At 55.6% G+C, this 14,232-nt stretch overlaps 1 protein-coding gene across 2 annotated transcripts in view; it reads right to left on the bottom strand.

The window, feature by feature from the left end:
• UNC5B (unc-5 netrin receptor B) overlaps nucleotides 1-14,232 on the bottom strand; it is a 35,330-nt gene that overhangs the window by 11,174 nt on the left and 9,924 nt on the right. For both annotated transcript variants that reach the window (XM_082765464.1, XM_082765465.1), the window contains exons 2-3: nucleotides 2,076-2,297; nucleotides 231-374 (exon numbers count right to left, since the gene is read on the bottom strand). In XM_082765464.1, the coding sequence (XP_082621590.1) occupies nucleotides 231-374; nucleotides 2,076-2,297 (366 nt within the window). The remainder of the gene's footprint in view (nucleotides 1-230; nucleotides 375-2,075; nucleotides 2,298-14,232) is intronic.

Here is a 14,232-nt window from a genome sequence, read left to right as displayed (position 1 = left end):
CTCGCCCTTCATCAGGCTGACACCCACAGACAGCGGCTTCGAGAAGTGACGGATGACAGCGGGGACTCCGGGGACGCGGAGCCGCTGATTCAGGGAAACGGCGCGAGGTGCTAAGCGCCGGGTTATTGCCCGTGAGAAAGCACCAGGAGGAGCTGGGGGAAGCAGCATTAACCCAGCTGGCACCACAGCCTCTCACCAGGCCGTGGGGACGATGCCCAGCGGGCACTTACACGCGATGCGGACGTAGGCCCTGCGGCTCTTGGTGGTGCCCGCCGAGCTCCAGGCCACGCACTGGCACCAGTAGTCCTCCAGGCCGAAGAGCTCCTCCACCTGCTGCCGGGACACCTCGATCTGCACCTCCCGCACCAGCAGCCCTGCCAGGGGACAGAGGGACAGAGGTGAGACCGAGGCACCCAGGACGCGCTCCCCAGGGCTCTGGAAAGGCGTCTGAGGAGGGTGAGGTTTCCGTGAAGCGCCGACCCCTCGTGATGTGGCCGCACGCTCCCTGGCTGTGATTTCCTTAGCTTGCTGTGAGGAGCAATTACTGTCTCCCTGCCACCTCCCTGACAGACGTGCACCGAGGAAATATCACTTATTTTGCCACTATTAAGAGGATAAAAAAAAAAAGGTATCAGGCCAAGTGCTCTTGGAAGAATCGGGGCTCTCAGAAAGACCCAGACCTCCAAAGAGATGCTCCAAAACCTCTCGTCTCGCCTGAAAGGCTCGGCCAAGAGGGTCAGGAAAAGCAGAGAGGGATCCAGCCAGGGCTCTGCTGCCTCTGTAAGCACTGCACGTGAAGATGCCATACCCCAAAAATTGTAGGATGAGCTTATGAATCACTACTTAAATGGCTTACACGCATCCAAACACGGCTGCTTTTCCAAACGGTCCCTACTCATCCAGCTGAGTTATCCTCTCTGACTTGGCCTATTTTTGCTTTCTTCCGCGTGAAATGCTTCGGATGCAGTCAGAGCCCTACAGAGCGTGCTTCGTTCAAGACACATCATCTTAAAAGTTATTCCTTTTTTTTTTTTTTTTTTTTTTTAAGGGTCCCTTTTTCCAAGGTTTTAACCAAGGATGCCGAAAAGGTGCGGACACCTAACCGTGCTCATCATGCTCGTCAGCAGCTCTCCCTCCTGACAGCAGATGCTGCAAATGCAGATTTTCAGAGCAGCAAACTGCTCTGGTTCCAGCTCCTTTCCTCAGGGTGGCTGCTGGGCACATGTGCCCGAGCCTGCGTGTGTTTTCCACGCACGGCATCACCTCCGCACTGAAGTTGCTGTCAGGTTTTTCACCGGTAGCAGCAACAGCAGCTTTGAAAGCTGGACGAAGAACACGTGTTTTCCTCCCCAAACTGCCCACGTGTTCCCTTGAAGCTGGTTTCTCCAGCATGTTTTACTCCTCAGTGCTCTTCCCCTAAGCCCCTGCTGCTTTGCCTTGAAGATGTTATAAATAAACGGCCCCTCGGAGAGCGGCTCCGTCACCACCAGGCACCGGCTTTGCCCTCCAGCAGTGCTTCACCATCCAACACCAGAGGTACTGCTGCAAGGCAGAGGCTTCCCTCGTGCCCTAATAAGCCCCATCATCCTCGTGCTGCTGCCCAGCTCCTCTCTTAAGGCTCACAGATGATAAGAGAAAAAAGTTGTGCGTGGACCAAGGAGGTGGGAAACGTGTTAAAGTGACTTTGTGGGGCTGCAGCCCCCTGGGAATGCTAAAACCAATGGCAAAGAGGTCTGCTGGAGGAGAATAATCCCCGGCGTGGAGGTGCAGTGGAAAAAAGAAACCTGGGAAGGAGGAAGGAGATTGGGAAAGTCTCTGGGGTAAGGACAAAGGACAGCAAGTCAGCCTGTTACAGTCCCATAAAAGAGCGGTGCCATTCGGGGTGAGAGACCCTGGGGATGGGAGGAGGAGGAGCAGGAGGCATCCTCCAGCCCCAGGATGGATCCCAAACCCCTACCCAGCTCCTGGCCCACAGCCCCACCGGTCAGAGAGCCCCGAGAGGAAAGAAAAGGGCAGGAAAAGCTGGAAAAAGAGGGGGCAGCAGGCAGGAGGGGTGGCGGGGTGCTTGCGCTCACCCGTGACCTCATCCAGGTCCTCTTTGGTGACGTGGTCGTTCTGGTTGACCCACTCCCCGTTGCACTTGAAGTAGATCTGGGTGGCGGGGTTGGCCCTGCAGACGAGCTCCACAGGCTTGTTCTTCACGATGTAGGCATCCTGCGGCTCCAGCAAGAAGTGGGGCAGCGTCTCCGCCGGGGCCGAGGGGAAGGAGTCGGGCAGCACGTCGCTGTACTCCAGCCCTGCGGGGCAAGTGCATGGAGGAGTCAGGCCCAGCCCAGCCCAGCACCTCCCCGAGGATGCTCAGAGCTTTTCCCCAGGGGAAAGCAGATCTCTGCTAGGTGGGGAGCATCTTGCTTGGGTGCCCTGCTGACCCCAAACATCAGCAGCCTGATAAAAACCTGATAAAAACCACACGGACGCAGAGGGGCGCACACACATTGGGGTGTTACTGCTTAACCTGCTGCTTGCAGGCACCAGGCAAGCTTGTAGGTTGCCCAGCGGGGCTGATCCTCACACCCCCAAGAATTAAGGAGCCTGCTCTCCTCTCCTGCAGCTCTGCTTGCCAGCGCCAGGCACTGCAGCAAACATCAGCAGCCTGCAGAAACACCTCCAAGAGCTGGCGCGGCAGAAAAGAGCCCACTCCCTCCGTCACCCTTTGGCAAGGGGGCTCGGAGAGACTGGGAAGGAAACCGCCTGAGATGGCAGCAGGAGGAGGAGGAGGAGGAGGAAGCCGCACGTGCCAAGGAACCGAGGTGCCCAAGCTGCCTCCCCAGCAAAAAAAACAGCGAGCGAGGGGAAAAAAAATAACAAACCCACGCGAGGTCAGTCGTTTAAAATCCATTTAGGAAAATTGACTTTCCATTTCCATTTAACGCAGCGCTACGGGAGAGCAGTAGGACATTCGTCATAATCCATTAACTGCTCTTTTGGAAACAATGAATTAAACTCGGGGCTAATTCCTGTCTCCCTGGCTCTTCCCCACCTCTCCGGCCATTCCCTCCCCAATTTCGCTCGCCGGGCTGTGATTTTCTCGGCACCCCACCACTTGCACGGGACACAGGGCATCGAGGAGGCACTGTATCAGAGCAGCAACCACCACCTCTTTTTCCCCCATTTACAACTCAATTTTGCATCTGCCAAGCCGTCTTTGCACTTTTTTTTTTCCCTTGTAAACCGTTCTGGTGCCATAAACCTAAATTTCCTGGCACAGGGGGCAGGCAGGAGATAATCCACAGGGCTGGCACGAGAGGCAGCCAACAAAACTCAACTCAAGGGCTTGTGTGAAAACCTCTCCCCAGTCACGCTGCGCTCCTGCAGAGCCGGATCCAGGGCTTGGTGGCTGGGGATGTGTACAGAGCATCCTCCAAAAATCACCACTGCGGTGCCAGGGTGGCTCCCCCGGCAGCCCCCAGTGCTCCTGCCTGGGTTTTTGGGGGTTCCCACCTACCGCCTCCCCTTCGCTCCACAGGAGGTGGCCGCTTGTCTCCCACCTCCCTGTTTTGGGGCGGAATTCCCAGATTATCACCATCCCAACATCCTATATAGCTCAGGACCCATGGCTCGGCTACATGGCATGCTCGAGCCGCCACTTGAGCACCATACCCGTTTCCTAAAGGTTACACAGCACATCAGGACCTGCTTTGCAGCAAACAATCGTGAACCATGCGCACTCAGAGGATGAGGACACAGGCACTTGAGGCGATATGAGCTTTAGTGGTGAAAAAGGGGTGCTTTTTTCCCCAAGCCACACGGTATTTCCCAAAGGGACGGCGTCTTGAAGCGGTTCCAGGAAGCGGTACCCACCGGCACCTTCATCACAGGGAGGATTTTCTGCTAAATCCTGCACCCACTGCTGCAAACCTCCTCTCGGCAAAAAAAAACAGGGTGAAAACAGCCCAGAAAGGGGAGAAAAATCACAGAGAAAGGAGAGAAAAGCCAGGGTGAGGAGAAGAAAAGCCCACAGGATGTGACACGCACCCCCGGGCGCCGCTTGGCATTTTCTGCCACATTGGGCAATCCAGAGGCTTTCTGGGGGGCAATAAAAAGTCGTGAGGCTTCTGTAAAAAGGGTCCTCGTGCCTCCCTGACCCCGCTGTGAAAAGGGGCCCTAAAGGGCTTGTAAGGGCTCGATGGACACCCACAAGGACTCCCTGTGTCCCTGGGGATAGCCAGGGAGGTGAGGAGTGAGACAAAGCCATGCCGGCCCCTAAGTGCTGCGCTCGCGATTCCCCGAGTTGTTTGACACCTGTCGCATCCTGAGAAATCCTGGGATGCAAACGCTGCTGTAGGATGCTCAGGGACAGCCTGGGTATCAGGGCTCTGCATCGCTCAGGTCACACCCAGGAGCACCGAGGGATTTGAGGAGGAGGAGGAGAAGGGACTAAGCCCTGATGCCAAGCGGAGGAGGAGCGGCGAGCTGGAAAAGGGAGGAGGGGAGAACAAGCACGGACTTCTCTCCAGCCTCCTCTTCCCCGTTCCCTCATCACACTTTTTAATCCCGCGGGCTTGAGCCGGATGATCCGCAGCATCTGCTCCCGGGGGAGTTAGGTGCAGATGTTGGCAGCCTGCGCCCTCGATGCGAGAAGATCGCCGACCGCGGCGGCACCTCACACGGTGAGGCACCGAGCCAGCACCAACCCCCTCCCGCCACCCCAAACGCATGGCACGAGGGATGGAGAGGCCGGAAAGCAATTCCCCCGAGCTGGGAGAACCTCCGCAGGACAGCGTTAAAATCCTCTCTCCTGCAGTTGTTATCCCTGCAAATATTTGGGAGATTACAGGAGCATTAGCGGTGGCAAAGCCCGGTGCCCATCGCCGGGGCCTGGCGTCCCTCCCCATGTGTGGACACCACACAAAGATTAAGCACGGAGCTGGGAGCCTGGGTTTTTGTTGTGTTTCTCCAGCTAAACAGGGGTGCCCAGCTCATGGGGGTGTCCCGAGGCTTAAATGAAGGAAGAGCAAAAGGTTTCGAGGGGTGATGGTGGTAGATGCAGAGCCACGGGCTGGCTACCTGGTGGGCAGTGCCCATTCCCAAGGGCTTCCCATTGCAGAAAGCCCTCCTGGGACAATTCTGGGCTCAGCAAAAAGCGGCTGAGCTCCAAGAAGCACCCTCTCCCCCTGAACATCCCACTCACCACATTGTCCCGAGGGCAACGCCAAAAACCCTCCGGCATCACCAGGGGCTGACGCAAACCGCAGCGAGCGGAGGCAAGCGAGGCGGGGAGGGCGCAGCGGGGCTGCCACCACGTCCCACGAGGACCTCCCAGCCCTCGCCTGCAAGGTGCTGATGCAAAGCTCTGAGCTCGTTAGCTCAGCAGCCCGCGTTAACCTCGTTAACCTCTCCACTGCATGACGGAGCCCAAATCGGAGCGGGGGACCCCAGTGGGATACAAGGCTGGGGGCGCACGAGGGGGGGATGTGGGTAAGGAGGGTTTGGGAAGGGAAAAAACGAGGAACATGGGTATCCAACCTCTTTTCCACATCCCTGTGGAGTCCAACACGCCTCCCAGACCTGTGAAATCCCAAGACTTGATTGCACCCAACCCATGAGCAGGGTGCTCAGTTCAGGACCTTTTGGCTGACATTTGCTGCCCCCAAAACCAGCAGATCCAAGCCCTGGGGACCCAGCAGGGGCAACACACCCGGCACGGAGCAGCAGGGCTTGGCAGCTTCATCCTGTCACCTCCCCTCCTCTATTTCAGCCAGGGGACACAGGACATGGGACAGCTCTGCCCCCAGCGTTTCGGTGCAGCTCCCCAGACCGGCCGGCTCCCCGCAGCAGGCAAATGTTGTAATTACAGAGGGCGCAGTAATGAGGGGGTGCTCCCAGCCAGCCCTAATTACACCCTTGGAGAAAATAAGCAGATTCCTCTCCCAGCGAAATTAAAAGCCTGCAGACGGACACCCGCGCTGTGCACCTTTATTAAACAGGGCTGGATGTGGAGGCAGGGAGGGGAGGGAAAAGGCAGAGAAAGCAAAGTCTGGGCTGAAAAAGGGTGGGACAGAGGAGCCAGGCAGCACCAGGCCTGCTTTGCATGCAACAGCCTTACCGAACCAAAACCAAAAATCATCACTTCTTTTTTTTTTTTTTTTTTTTTTTTTTTTCAAAATTCATGGGTCATGCTCTGGCAAAGGGTCCCCTTCAGGGGAAATCCCATGAGAGCATCCCCATGCTGCTGCAGCATCCGGACCCAAACACAGCCCTGCTGCAAGGGTCCCGAGGCACGGGAATCCCCAAACCTCCATCCCCAGATGCCGATAATGGGGCTGTGCCCAAAACATCCCTCGCTGCGAGCTCAGAGGAGACAGCTCCCTGCCATGCCTCGCGCCTCCCCAAAAATACCCAAGGAGAAGGAAAAAAGGAGGAATTACGTAGCAAATCCCCGTTACACCCTATCGTGCTTGAGTCTTTTGTGCTACTTCACACATTTCCTTCAGGGTCATGTTGGAAAACTATCACCAAATTTCATCTACGCCGGCTCTCACCAGGGCCCAGCCACTTGGCTTTGTGCTGTTTTAATGCCATTGCCGCGCTCCCCTCGTGCAGGCTGCTCTGTTTACCCAGCCACCACGTTATTTTTAATGGATATCATAATTATACGGGCTTTATTTGTTTGCTCTGGCTCGGAGAAGGAAAAGAGCCAGCAGCAGATAAGGTGGCCGTACGCTGGTTATTCACATCTACGGCATGTGCTGCCTGCCCGTTGTGCAAAGAATAACAATTCCAGCAAGGAAAGAGAGAGGGGAAAGGAAAACGGGGAATGAAGAGGGACTTGTTGCCCCAGCTGATGCCAGAAAGTCCAGAGAATTACGAATTATCAATCGGAGAGGTGGTGAATCAAGGGGAGGATGAAAGCTCTCCTCGGCAGGACCGCGGTGGGCGCGCACGCAACAGGTCCCCTCTCCCCTCTCCAGGCTGCTTCCAAATGCCAGCTCCCAGAGAAGCCGGGCCGCAGGCAGGAAGCGATTTCCTGTTCACACAAATTACATCCATATTTAAAAATGTAAATTCCCCGGCGCTCCAACTGGAGCCTGGCAATTCGGAGGCGGGCGTTTTGCAATGGGGTTTCTCGACATGCAAATGCGGAGGCAAACGCGTTTGCTTAGGGCATGCAAAAAAAAAAAAACAAAAAAAAAACAACACTAAAAAACAGAGAAAAAAAAACCACAAAAACAACAAAGCTATTTAAAAAATCAGCACTGTGAAACTACCCAGGACAGGAGGTGTTCCTCCAGGAGGAGAAGGATGCTCTGCTGCCAGCCTGGTTATTCACCACGGGACACCCCAGCTCCATATAAACCCTCCTGGGGCCAGCATGGGAACGCACAGGGCACAGGGCTTTGCCCTTGGAGCATCCCAATTCCCAGCTGGGAAGGGATGGCAGCAGCCCAGCAAGGCACAGCAAGGAGTTTCGGCAGCTGGAGGAGCGGTGCAAAGGGAGAAGAAGGAGCTCACTTTGCTTGGTTGTGCCTTTTTTTTTTTTTTGGCACCCGCCCTCTCCTCCCCAGCAGCTCCCCAAAAGCCCCGGGAAGCCAAAGCCTCCTTGAAGGCTGCTCCCTTGGCGTGAGGCTGTTGGTTGAAAAACGCAAAACCTACTGCAAAATAAAAGGAGAAAACCAGCACATTCAATGCCCCAAATTAACTAGAAATTCAAATAGGGGAGCAATGTCAAAGAGCAGCTGGTTAAGACCCCTTTATTAAATGGCCTTTAAAGTTGCCCTTAATCTTTCAGATTTGTTGCCCTGATCAAGAAAAAAAAAAAAAAAAAGCATTAACGGAGGATGGAAATATTCTGCTTTTGTCCTTTCTCTGCCCTTTTCTTCCCTTCTCGTTTTGCTGGGACAAACAGAAGGAAAAATGGGTGGAGGGAGAGAGCAGGGATAGAAAGAGATTGGAGGGGAAAAAAAAATAAAAAGAAATAATCCCTGATGCAGAATATGAAATATTAAGACTCTGCTCTCCCCCTCCATGCCAGCCCTGCCCCTGGTCCAGAAGAAAGCCCTCGGCAGGGCTCGCTCAGGGCCGAGGCTTCCCCATCCCCTGGCTGCTGCACTTGAATCCCTGCAGCAAGGCGCAGGTAGGGGAGCAGCTCCCAGCCTCCAGCTCTGCTCCTCCTGGAGGTTACCTCCAGTTATTTCGCACCAAGGCTTTACAAAGTAGAGCAAAAAACCCTGACGATGTTTGGGAACCAAGCAGGGGGGTGCTTAAAGCCAACAGGACCCTGGAGCCTGCTCCTTCCTTTCTCACCGCCATCAATTTCCACCTTTTGACTGTTTCTTCCCCAATTTGTCCACGGAGGCTGGCCGCACAAAGCCAGCCCTGGCAATCCTTCCACCTTTTCTTCTCCCATGCTGAATTCCTCTTTCCTCCCTTTGTCCTGCCCCAAGTTGCAACCGGGGCTCCGGGCTCCTGCAGCCTCCGCCACCAGCCTCCTCCAAAGGTGACCCAAAAAAGTCCTCAGGGAGACAGGGTCTGAAGGCTGATGTATGCCAAGGAGCAAAAAAAAATTGATGGAAAGGGGAAAAAAGCCTCCCAGCCTCGTCCTCTTGTGCTATGGGTCCTGTTCTCTTGTGCCAAGGGTCCCCCTCCTGTGCCAAGGGTCCCATCCTCTTGTGCCCTGGTTCCCTCGGTGCCTTCATTCCCACGAGTGATTTGCACTAATTGCTTTAAAGCTGGGGGCAGCATGTTCCCCAGCACGCCCCCCCCCGATGCCACCGGGCTGGGATTTGCTGTCAGCAGCCATAAATCAAAAAAAAAAAATCAAATAAAATAGCAGGCAGTGCTACGGGAGCAGCGGGTCCACAAACCCACTGCGAGCGAATATCCAGCTTATAAAACCTGGGACCTATGGGGCCCTGCAGGTGCTGTGGGCTCCATCCTGTGCCCTTAAAAGCGAGGAGGAGCGGCCCCTGTTCCAGGAAAATGCACTGCAGCAGGGCTCCTGCCCATCCCGGGGGGCCCATCAGGCTACCAGCGCGTCCATCCAGCCTGATAGAGAAATTACTAATGTAAATTAATGGATAATTGAAGCCCTTTGGTCCTAAATATTTAAATTATTTAACAGGCAATTAAGAGCGAGGGAAAGGAAAGAGGAAAAGGGGCCTTAACCCCGCAGGTGGGTGCAGGGGGGGGGAGAAAAAATAAAAATGGAAGTGAGAAGAGAGCAGCGAGAGCCAAGCACGCACGTCAGGGGGAGGCTGCCAGCCGCGAGCACACCTCGCTGCGGGTTTTCGCCAGGCTGCCTTTCCCGAGGATGCCCCAGCCCCAGGGGGACCCGGTTCTGCCCCAGTTTCTTTCCAGGAGAGGACGGCTTCAGCTGCTCATCCTCAACTATTTCTGCCCGTGGAAGTGGTGGCGACTTCCCAGAACCGACAGGATTTTTTTTAGGGATTTTTAAAATTTCTGTCCCACCGCCTAACCACGAGCCGACAGCATTCCCTTACATAACGCCATCCCTAACCCCATTTTTTGTTGTTTTCTTTTAACCCTTGCATTCACCTGATCCAAACACCTTGAATCCGTACATTTCAAGCTTTTTTTTCAGTCTCCATCCCTCCCCAAACACACGAAGGGGCACTGGGATGAGCACCACCAGTGCGATGAGTTTCCCATCCTCAGAAAAACGCACAACGAGGAGTGGAACGGGACCAAAAAACCATGGGATTTCCTCCTCCTGCCTCCATCCCGAGCCAGCCAGGGATATTCCCACAGCTCCCCTGAGCCCTGGAGGGGGGGTCACGAAGGAAAATGCCCGGCGGCCCATCGAGAAAAGACGTCATGTGGGAAAAAAGGCGTTTTAACAAAAGCGGTGCGTGCCCGGGGACGGCACCGAGGGCAGGGAGACGCAGCGAGACAATAGTGAATAGATTTCAGATTACATCCTGAACTCGCGGCCTCCTGGGAACGGGGTTATAAAAACCCTTTTTATTTTGTTTGTAGTCCAAAACAAACAAGTACATAAAAAGCCCAACGCCGAGGAGCCAGCCAGGAAGTGAGCAACATCTGGGAAACATCTGGGCCTGGCTGCCCCGCAGGCTGAGCCCCGGCACGGCTCCGTCTACCTGCTCACACGCTTCTGAGGGAGCCCTGGTACCCCAAATGCCATCCCCTGCCCCGAAAGGGAGCCCCTGGGGGAAAGCTGGGCCCGTCACCCCGCTCCTCTCGCCTGGGGAGCGATTTGGAGAATGCCCTGGTGCAGGGTTTTGGGCATTTCAGGATGCCCTGGTGCAGGGTTTGGGGCATTTTAGGATGCCCCAAGCTTTGCATGGTGCCCTGGTGCTGGGTTTTGGGCATTTCAGGATGCCCTGGTGCAGGGTTTTGGGCATTTCAGGATGCCCTGGTGCGGGGTTTTGGGCATTTCAGGATGCCCTGGTGCGGGGTTTTGGGCATTGCAGATGTCGAGAGCATTGCAAGATGCCTTGGTGCAGGACTCTGAGCATTGCAGGACACCCTGAACATCACAGGACACCCAAAATATCACAATATCACCAAGACTTAAAGGATAAACCAAACACTGCGGGACACCCTGGTACAGGGCTTTGAGCACTGGAGGACACCCTGAGCATCAAAGGATGCCCTTGGGCAGGGCTCTGAGCATCGCAGGACCCCCAAGCTGGAGCTATTTTATTTTCTCCTTTCCCTTTCCCACCCCAAACACCAAACAGCTCCGCAACCAGGCAGCACCAACACCACAAAAGCGGCTGCGCAGCACCCAGCACCCACCGCCCCGTTCCCCATCCCAGACACGCACACTGCCATATAGGACCAGCAGCTACACGAGCGACACCACGGCTCCGTTTCAAGGGTAAATAATTAGAAAAGTCAATTAATTCCCCCCAGCATTGCTGCACGGTCAGCCCCAGCGCCTCGGAGCTGGGCACACGTGCGGCTTCTCTTTGAGAGTGCCAGCCTCAATCAGGCTTTAGGGAGCAGGGCGGGAGGAAATTAATGAAAGGCAAAGCTGATTACAAAGAACAATACAATGACTCAATCTGTTTCTCCTACCTCCATTGTATGAAGCTTTTTACATTTTTAAAGGTTTCGCCTGGTCCCTCAATGCACAATGGAAGCACCTCCGAGGGAAGCGGTAATGGCCCTGGAGACTTTTGAGCAAGACTGGACAAAAACAGGGCAGAAACAATCCCAGAGGAAGGGCCAGATGATCTAACAGGTCTTTTGCATCTTTAATTTCTCACCCTTTTCTTTCTGCTCTTATTTCAGGCACAGTTTTTTTTTTTTTTGGCTGCCGCTAATTAGATGTTAATGCGGGAGCAGTTTCATTCCCAGCACATGGTGGAACCAAAAAAAAAACCCAACACGTGCCAGGTCTGAGCACGAGGGATTGATCCTGAAGGTGCTGAGAGCTGGGGATGGCTTTTACCAACCTACCAGAGGCATCAAAGCTCGATGAGAGAAGCCAAGTGGCGCAGCACCAAGCCCTGATGCCCCGATCCTGCGCCCACCCTGCCGCAGATAGGGGACCCCCAGCGCCATGGGGGTCCTGGTGCCTGGCCCCCAGCTGGGACGAGAGCAAAAAGCTGCTGCTCCGAGCCCCGTTTATGACCTTCCACGGGGGGAGCCCGCTGACAGCTTCACGAGCTTTTTGTTTTTCAAGTCGTGGTTTTATATTTACGACCTGAAAGGGAAAGATGCAAGCAGGCAGAGCGTCGTGGGGCTATCTGCTCCCGACCTGCCCCCAGCCAGGCAGTTCCAGGAAGCCATAAAAAGCGATCACATTTCAGCCTCTTCCCCCCTCCTTCTTTCTCTCTCCTCACTAAAAACACCTCTTCTTTTTTTATTTTTTTATTTTTTTTTTCCCCACAGTGGTCATTTCTTTCTAATGCTCACCCCCCACCCCCCAAGGAAAAGCATCAAAAATTCATGCAGGAAGCTTCAGGGAAATCACAGGGGAAAAACAAGAGGCCCCACGTGCTGGGGAGCATCCCGGTGAAGGCGAGACCCCACTCAGTTTGGGGTATTTACATGGAAAAAGGTGGTCAGAAGCTGGCTTTGGGGCAGGGACCACGTTCCTCTGCTCGATGACCAGGGGATGGAGGCACTTCCCAGCAGAGCCAGGCTGGGAACACCGAGAGTAAAGGCAGGAGCAGGGGGGCTGAGCTCTTATTTATAAGCTTGGTGGGGGAAAGAGGGCAAAAGTCCCCAGAACTCAGCATTGGGGCTGCAGAAAAATGCCTTTGGGACGCGTTCCAGCCAGCAGCTTGCCCCCCAGCAAGATAAGCGCCCTCCTTCACCTCCAGATTCCTTGGTGGAGGAGACAGCCCTGGTTTTAACGGCACCCGGAGGTGCCACAGCCAGGACACGGTGGTGATAAGAGGTTGGTTGTTTTGTTGTTTTTTTTTCTGTATTTTGTCTGGCTGCTGGCTCGGCCAGTGGGTCAAGGGCTTCCAAAATGCATCGCCAAAAACTGGTGGGGCACGGGCACACCAAAACGCCCAGGGCACACCAAGGTGCCATCCTGGGTGCTCTCTGCTTTTTTAAGCCCCATGAGCCAGGGCAGCGAGGGCCCTCAGCTAAGAGGCGAGTGAAAACCCTCCTTTCCCTGCCCTGGCCGGGGGTGGGATGCCAAAGGCAGCACACAGAGCAAGGGTTTGTGCCGCAGCCCCGGGCGTGGGGCCGTGCCCCACAGCTGCCTCTCATTACAGCTTCACCTTCCCCACTCCCATTCGCGGCTGGGCTGCGAGAGCCGGAAGGTCTGGTACAGCCAGTCGGCAAGAGAGAGAAAATACTAATAAAAATATATATATTTATATATATATAAAAAAAAAGACTTTCAAGCAGGGCTAACAATTTTCTCAGCGCGCTGGGGGCAGTGAGTGGCATCCTGGGGTGCAGGAGCAGCGGGGCAGGGATGCAGGGAGCCTCCTCTCCTCTTCCCTCCCCTCTTTATCTGCTGCCTGGGGCTCTAGCCCGGCGCCTGCTGATAATCAGGGAGCGCATTTGAAACCCCGGCGCCAGACAGGATCCTTATCTCCAGGAATGCGGGATGGGGGCAGCCCCTGCAACAGCTTCGGGAGAAAGGGGGGAGGCAAGAAGACCCCCCCTGCCTTGTCTGCTGGGTGCACAAGCACACGTGCAGGGACCAGAGGAGGGAGGAAGGGATGGGGTGGGTGACCGGCGGGTTGCACGGAGCCCAGTTCCCAGCCCCAGCGTGGCTGCAGGCGGAGGAAGCTCCCCGTCACCCGGCCTTGCGCAAAGGCCCTGTAATTATCTGGGGAAAATGGCCCTGCTTGGCTTTCCCATCGAGCCAAGGCGCCCGTGCCACGAGCAGCCCGAAATACTCAAAGATCTCAAATGGCTTGGGGACCCCCTGAGGTCAGAGCAGCCTTTATGGCAGGATGGAAGGGGGGAAAAATTATGAGCCCCCCCAAATCCTCCCCTCTGCCCAGCCCCGGGGACGTGCGCCGGAGCTGCCCGCAGGCTGCTGTGTGCTCCCAGCAGGCCGGGCAGGAATTTGGAGCAGGGAGGGAAGGAGAGGAGGAAAAAGACAAGCCAAGGCATCGGGTTCCTGCCTGCTGTGCCCCAATTCTGCGGGAAGCCCCGCTCAGCCCACGGTGGCCATCCCGGTGCCAGCGCTCTTCCACGTCCCAGCCTAGTGGCACCTGCAGACCCCACTCGCTGCACCCTCTCGGGAAGGGGAGACCCGAAAAAACAGGCAGAAAACAACCCCAAAAGGGGTTTTCCCCCACGCCCGCCAGGGCAGAGGCGGCGGAGGCAGCGGTGCAAGCCGGCGCAAGCCCCACGTGGGCACGAGGAGAGCTCCGGGTGCAGACGTGAGGCACCAAAAGCAAGACCTGGAGCAGCACCAGGAGACGAGCGACCGCTAAATCCCAATGCTCTCAGCTCTGCCCCTGCCCTCCACGACCAGGGCGTGATGCTCCAACACCCCGAAAAAGCCACGAGGGGTTGTTCCTGTAAGCAAATATTGCTCACCAGCCTTGCCCCACGCTCACAAGAAAGCACCACATGGCACAAGCACGCTCAGCACCCCGTGCCATAGGTACGTGCATCCACAGGCAGCCCAGCTGTGCTCACATACAGCCAGCTCAAAAACCCTCTGCCAGTGCCACCGAACCCCCACAGGAGTTGTACACCATTAAAGGGATATTTAAAATCACTAATAAGGGGCTGATGAAGTTTGGGAGCTGCCGACACCAG

The sequence above is a fragment of the Aythya marila genome (genome assembly GCF_965140915.1).
Source record: "Aythya marila genome assembly, chromosome: 7".
Classification (NCBI taxonomy): Eukaryota; Metazoa; Chordata; class Aves; order Anseriformes; family Anatidae; genus Aythya; species Aythya marila.
The sequence above is the reverse complement of the archived record's forward strand: the minus strand, read 5'-3'. Positions and strand labels throughout refer to the sequence as shown.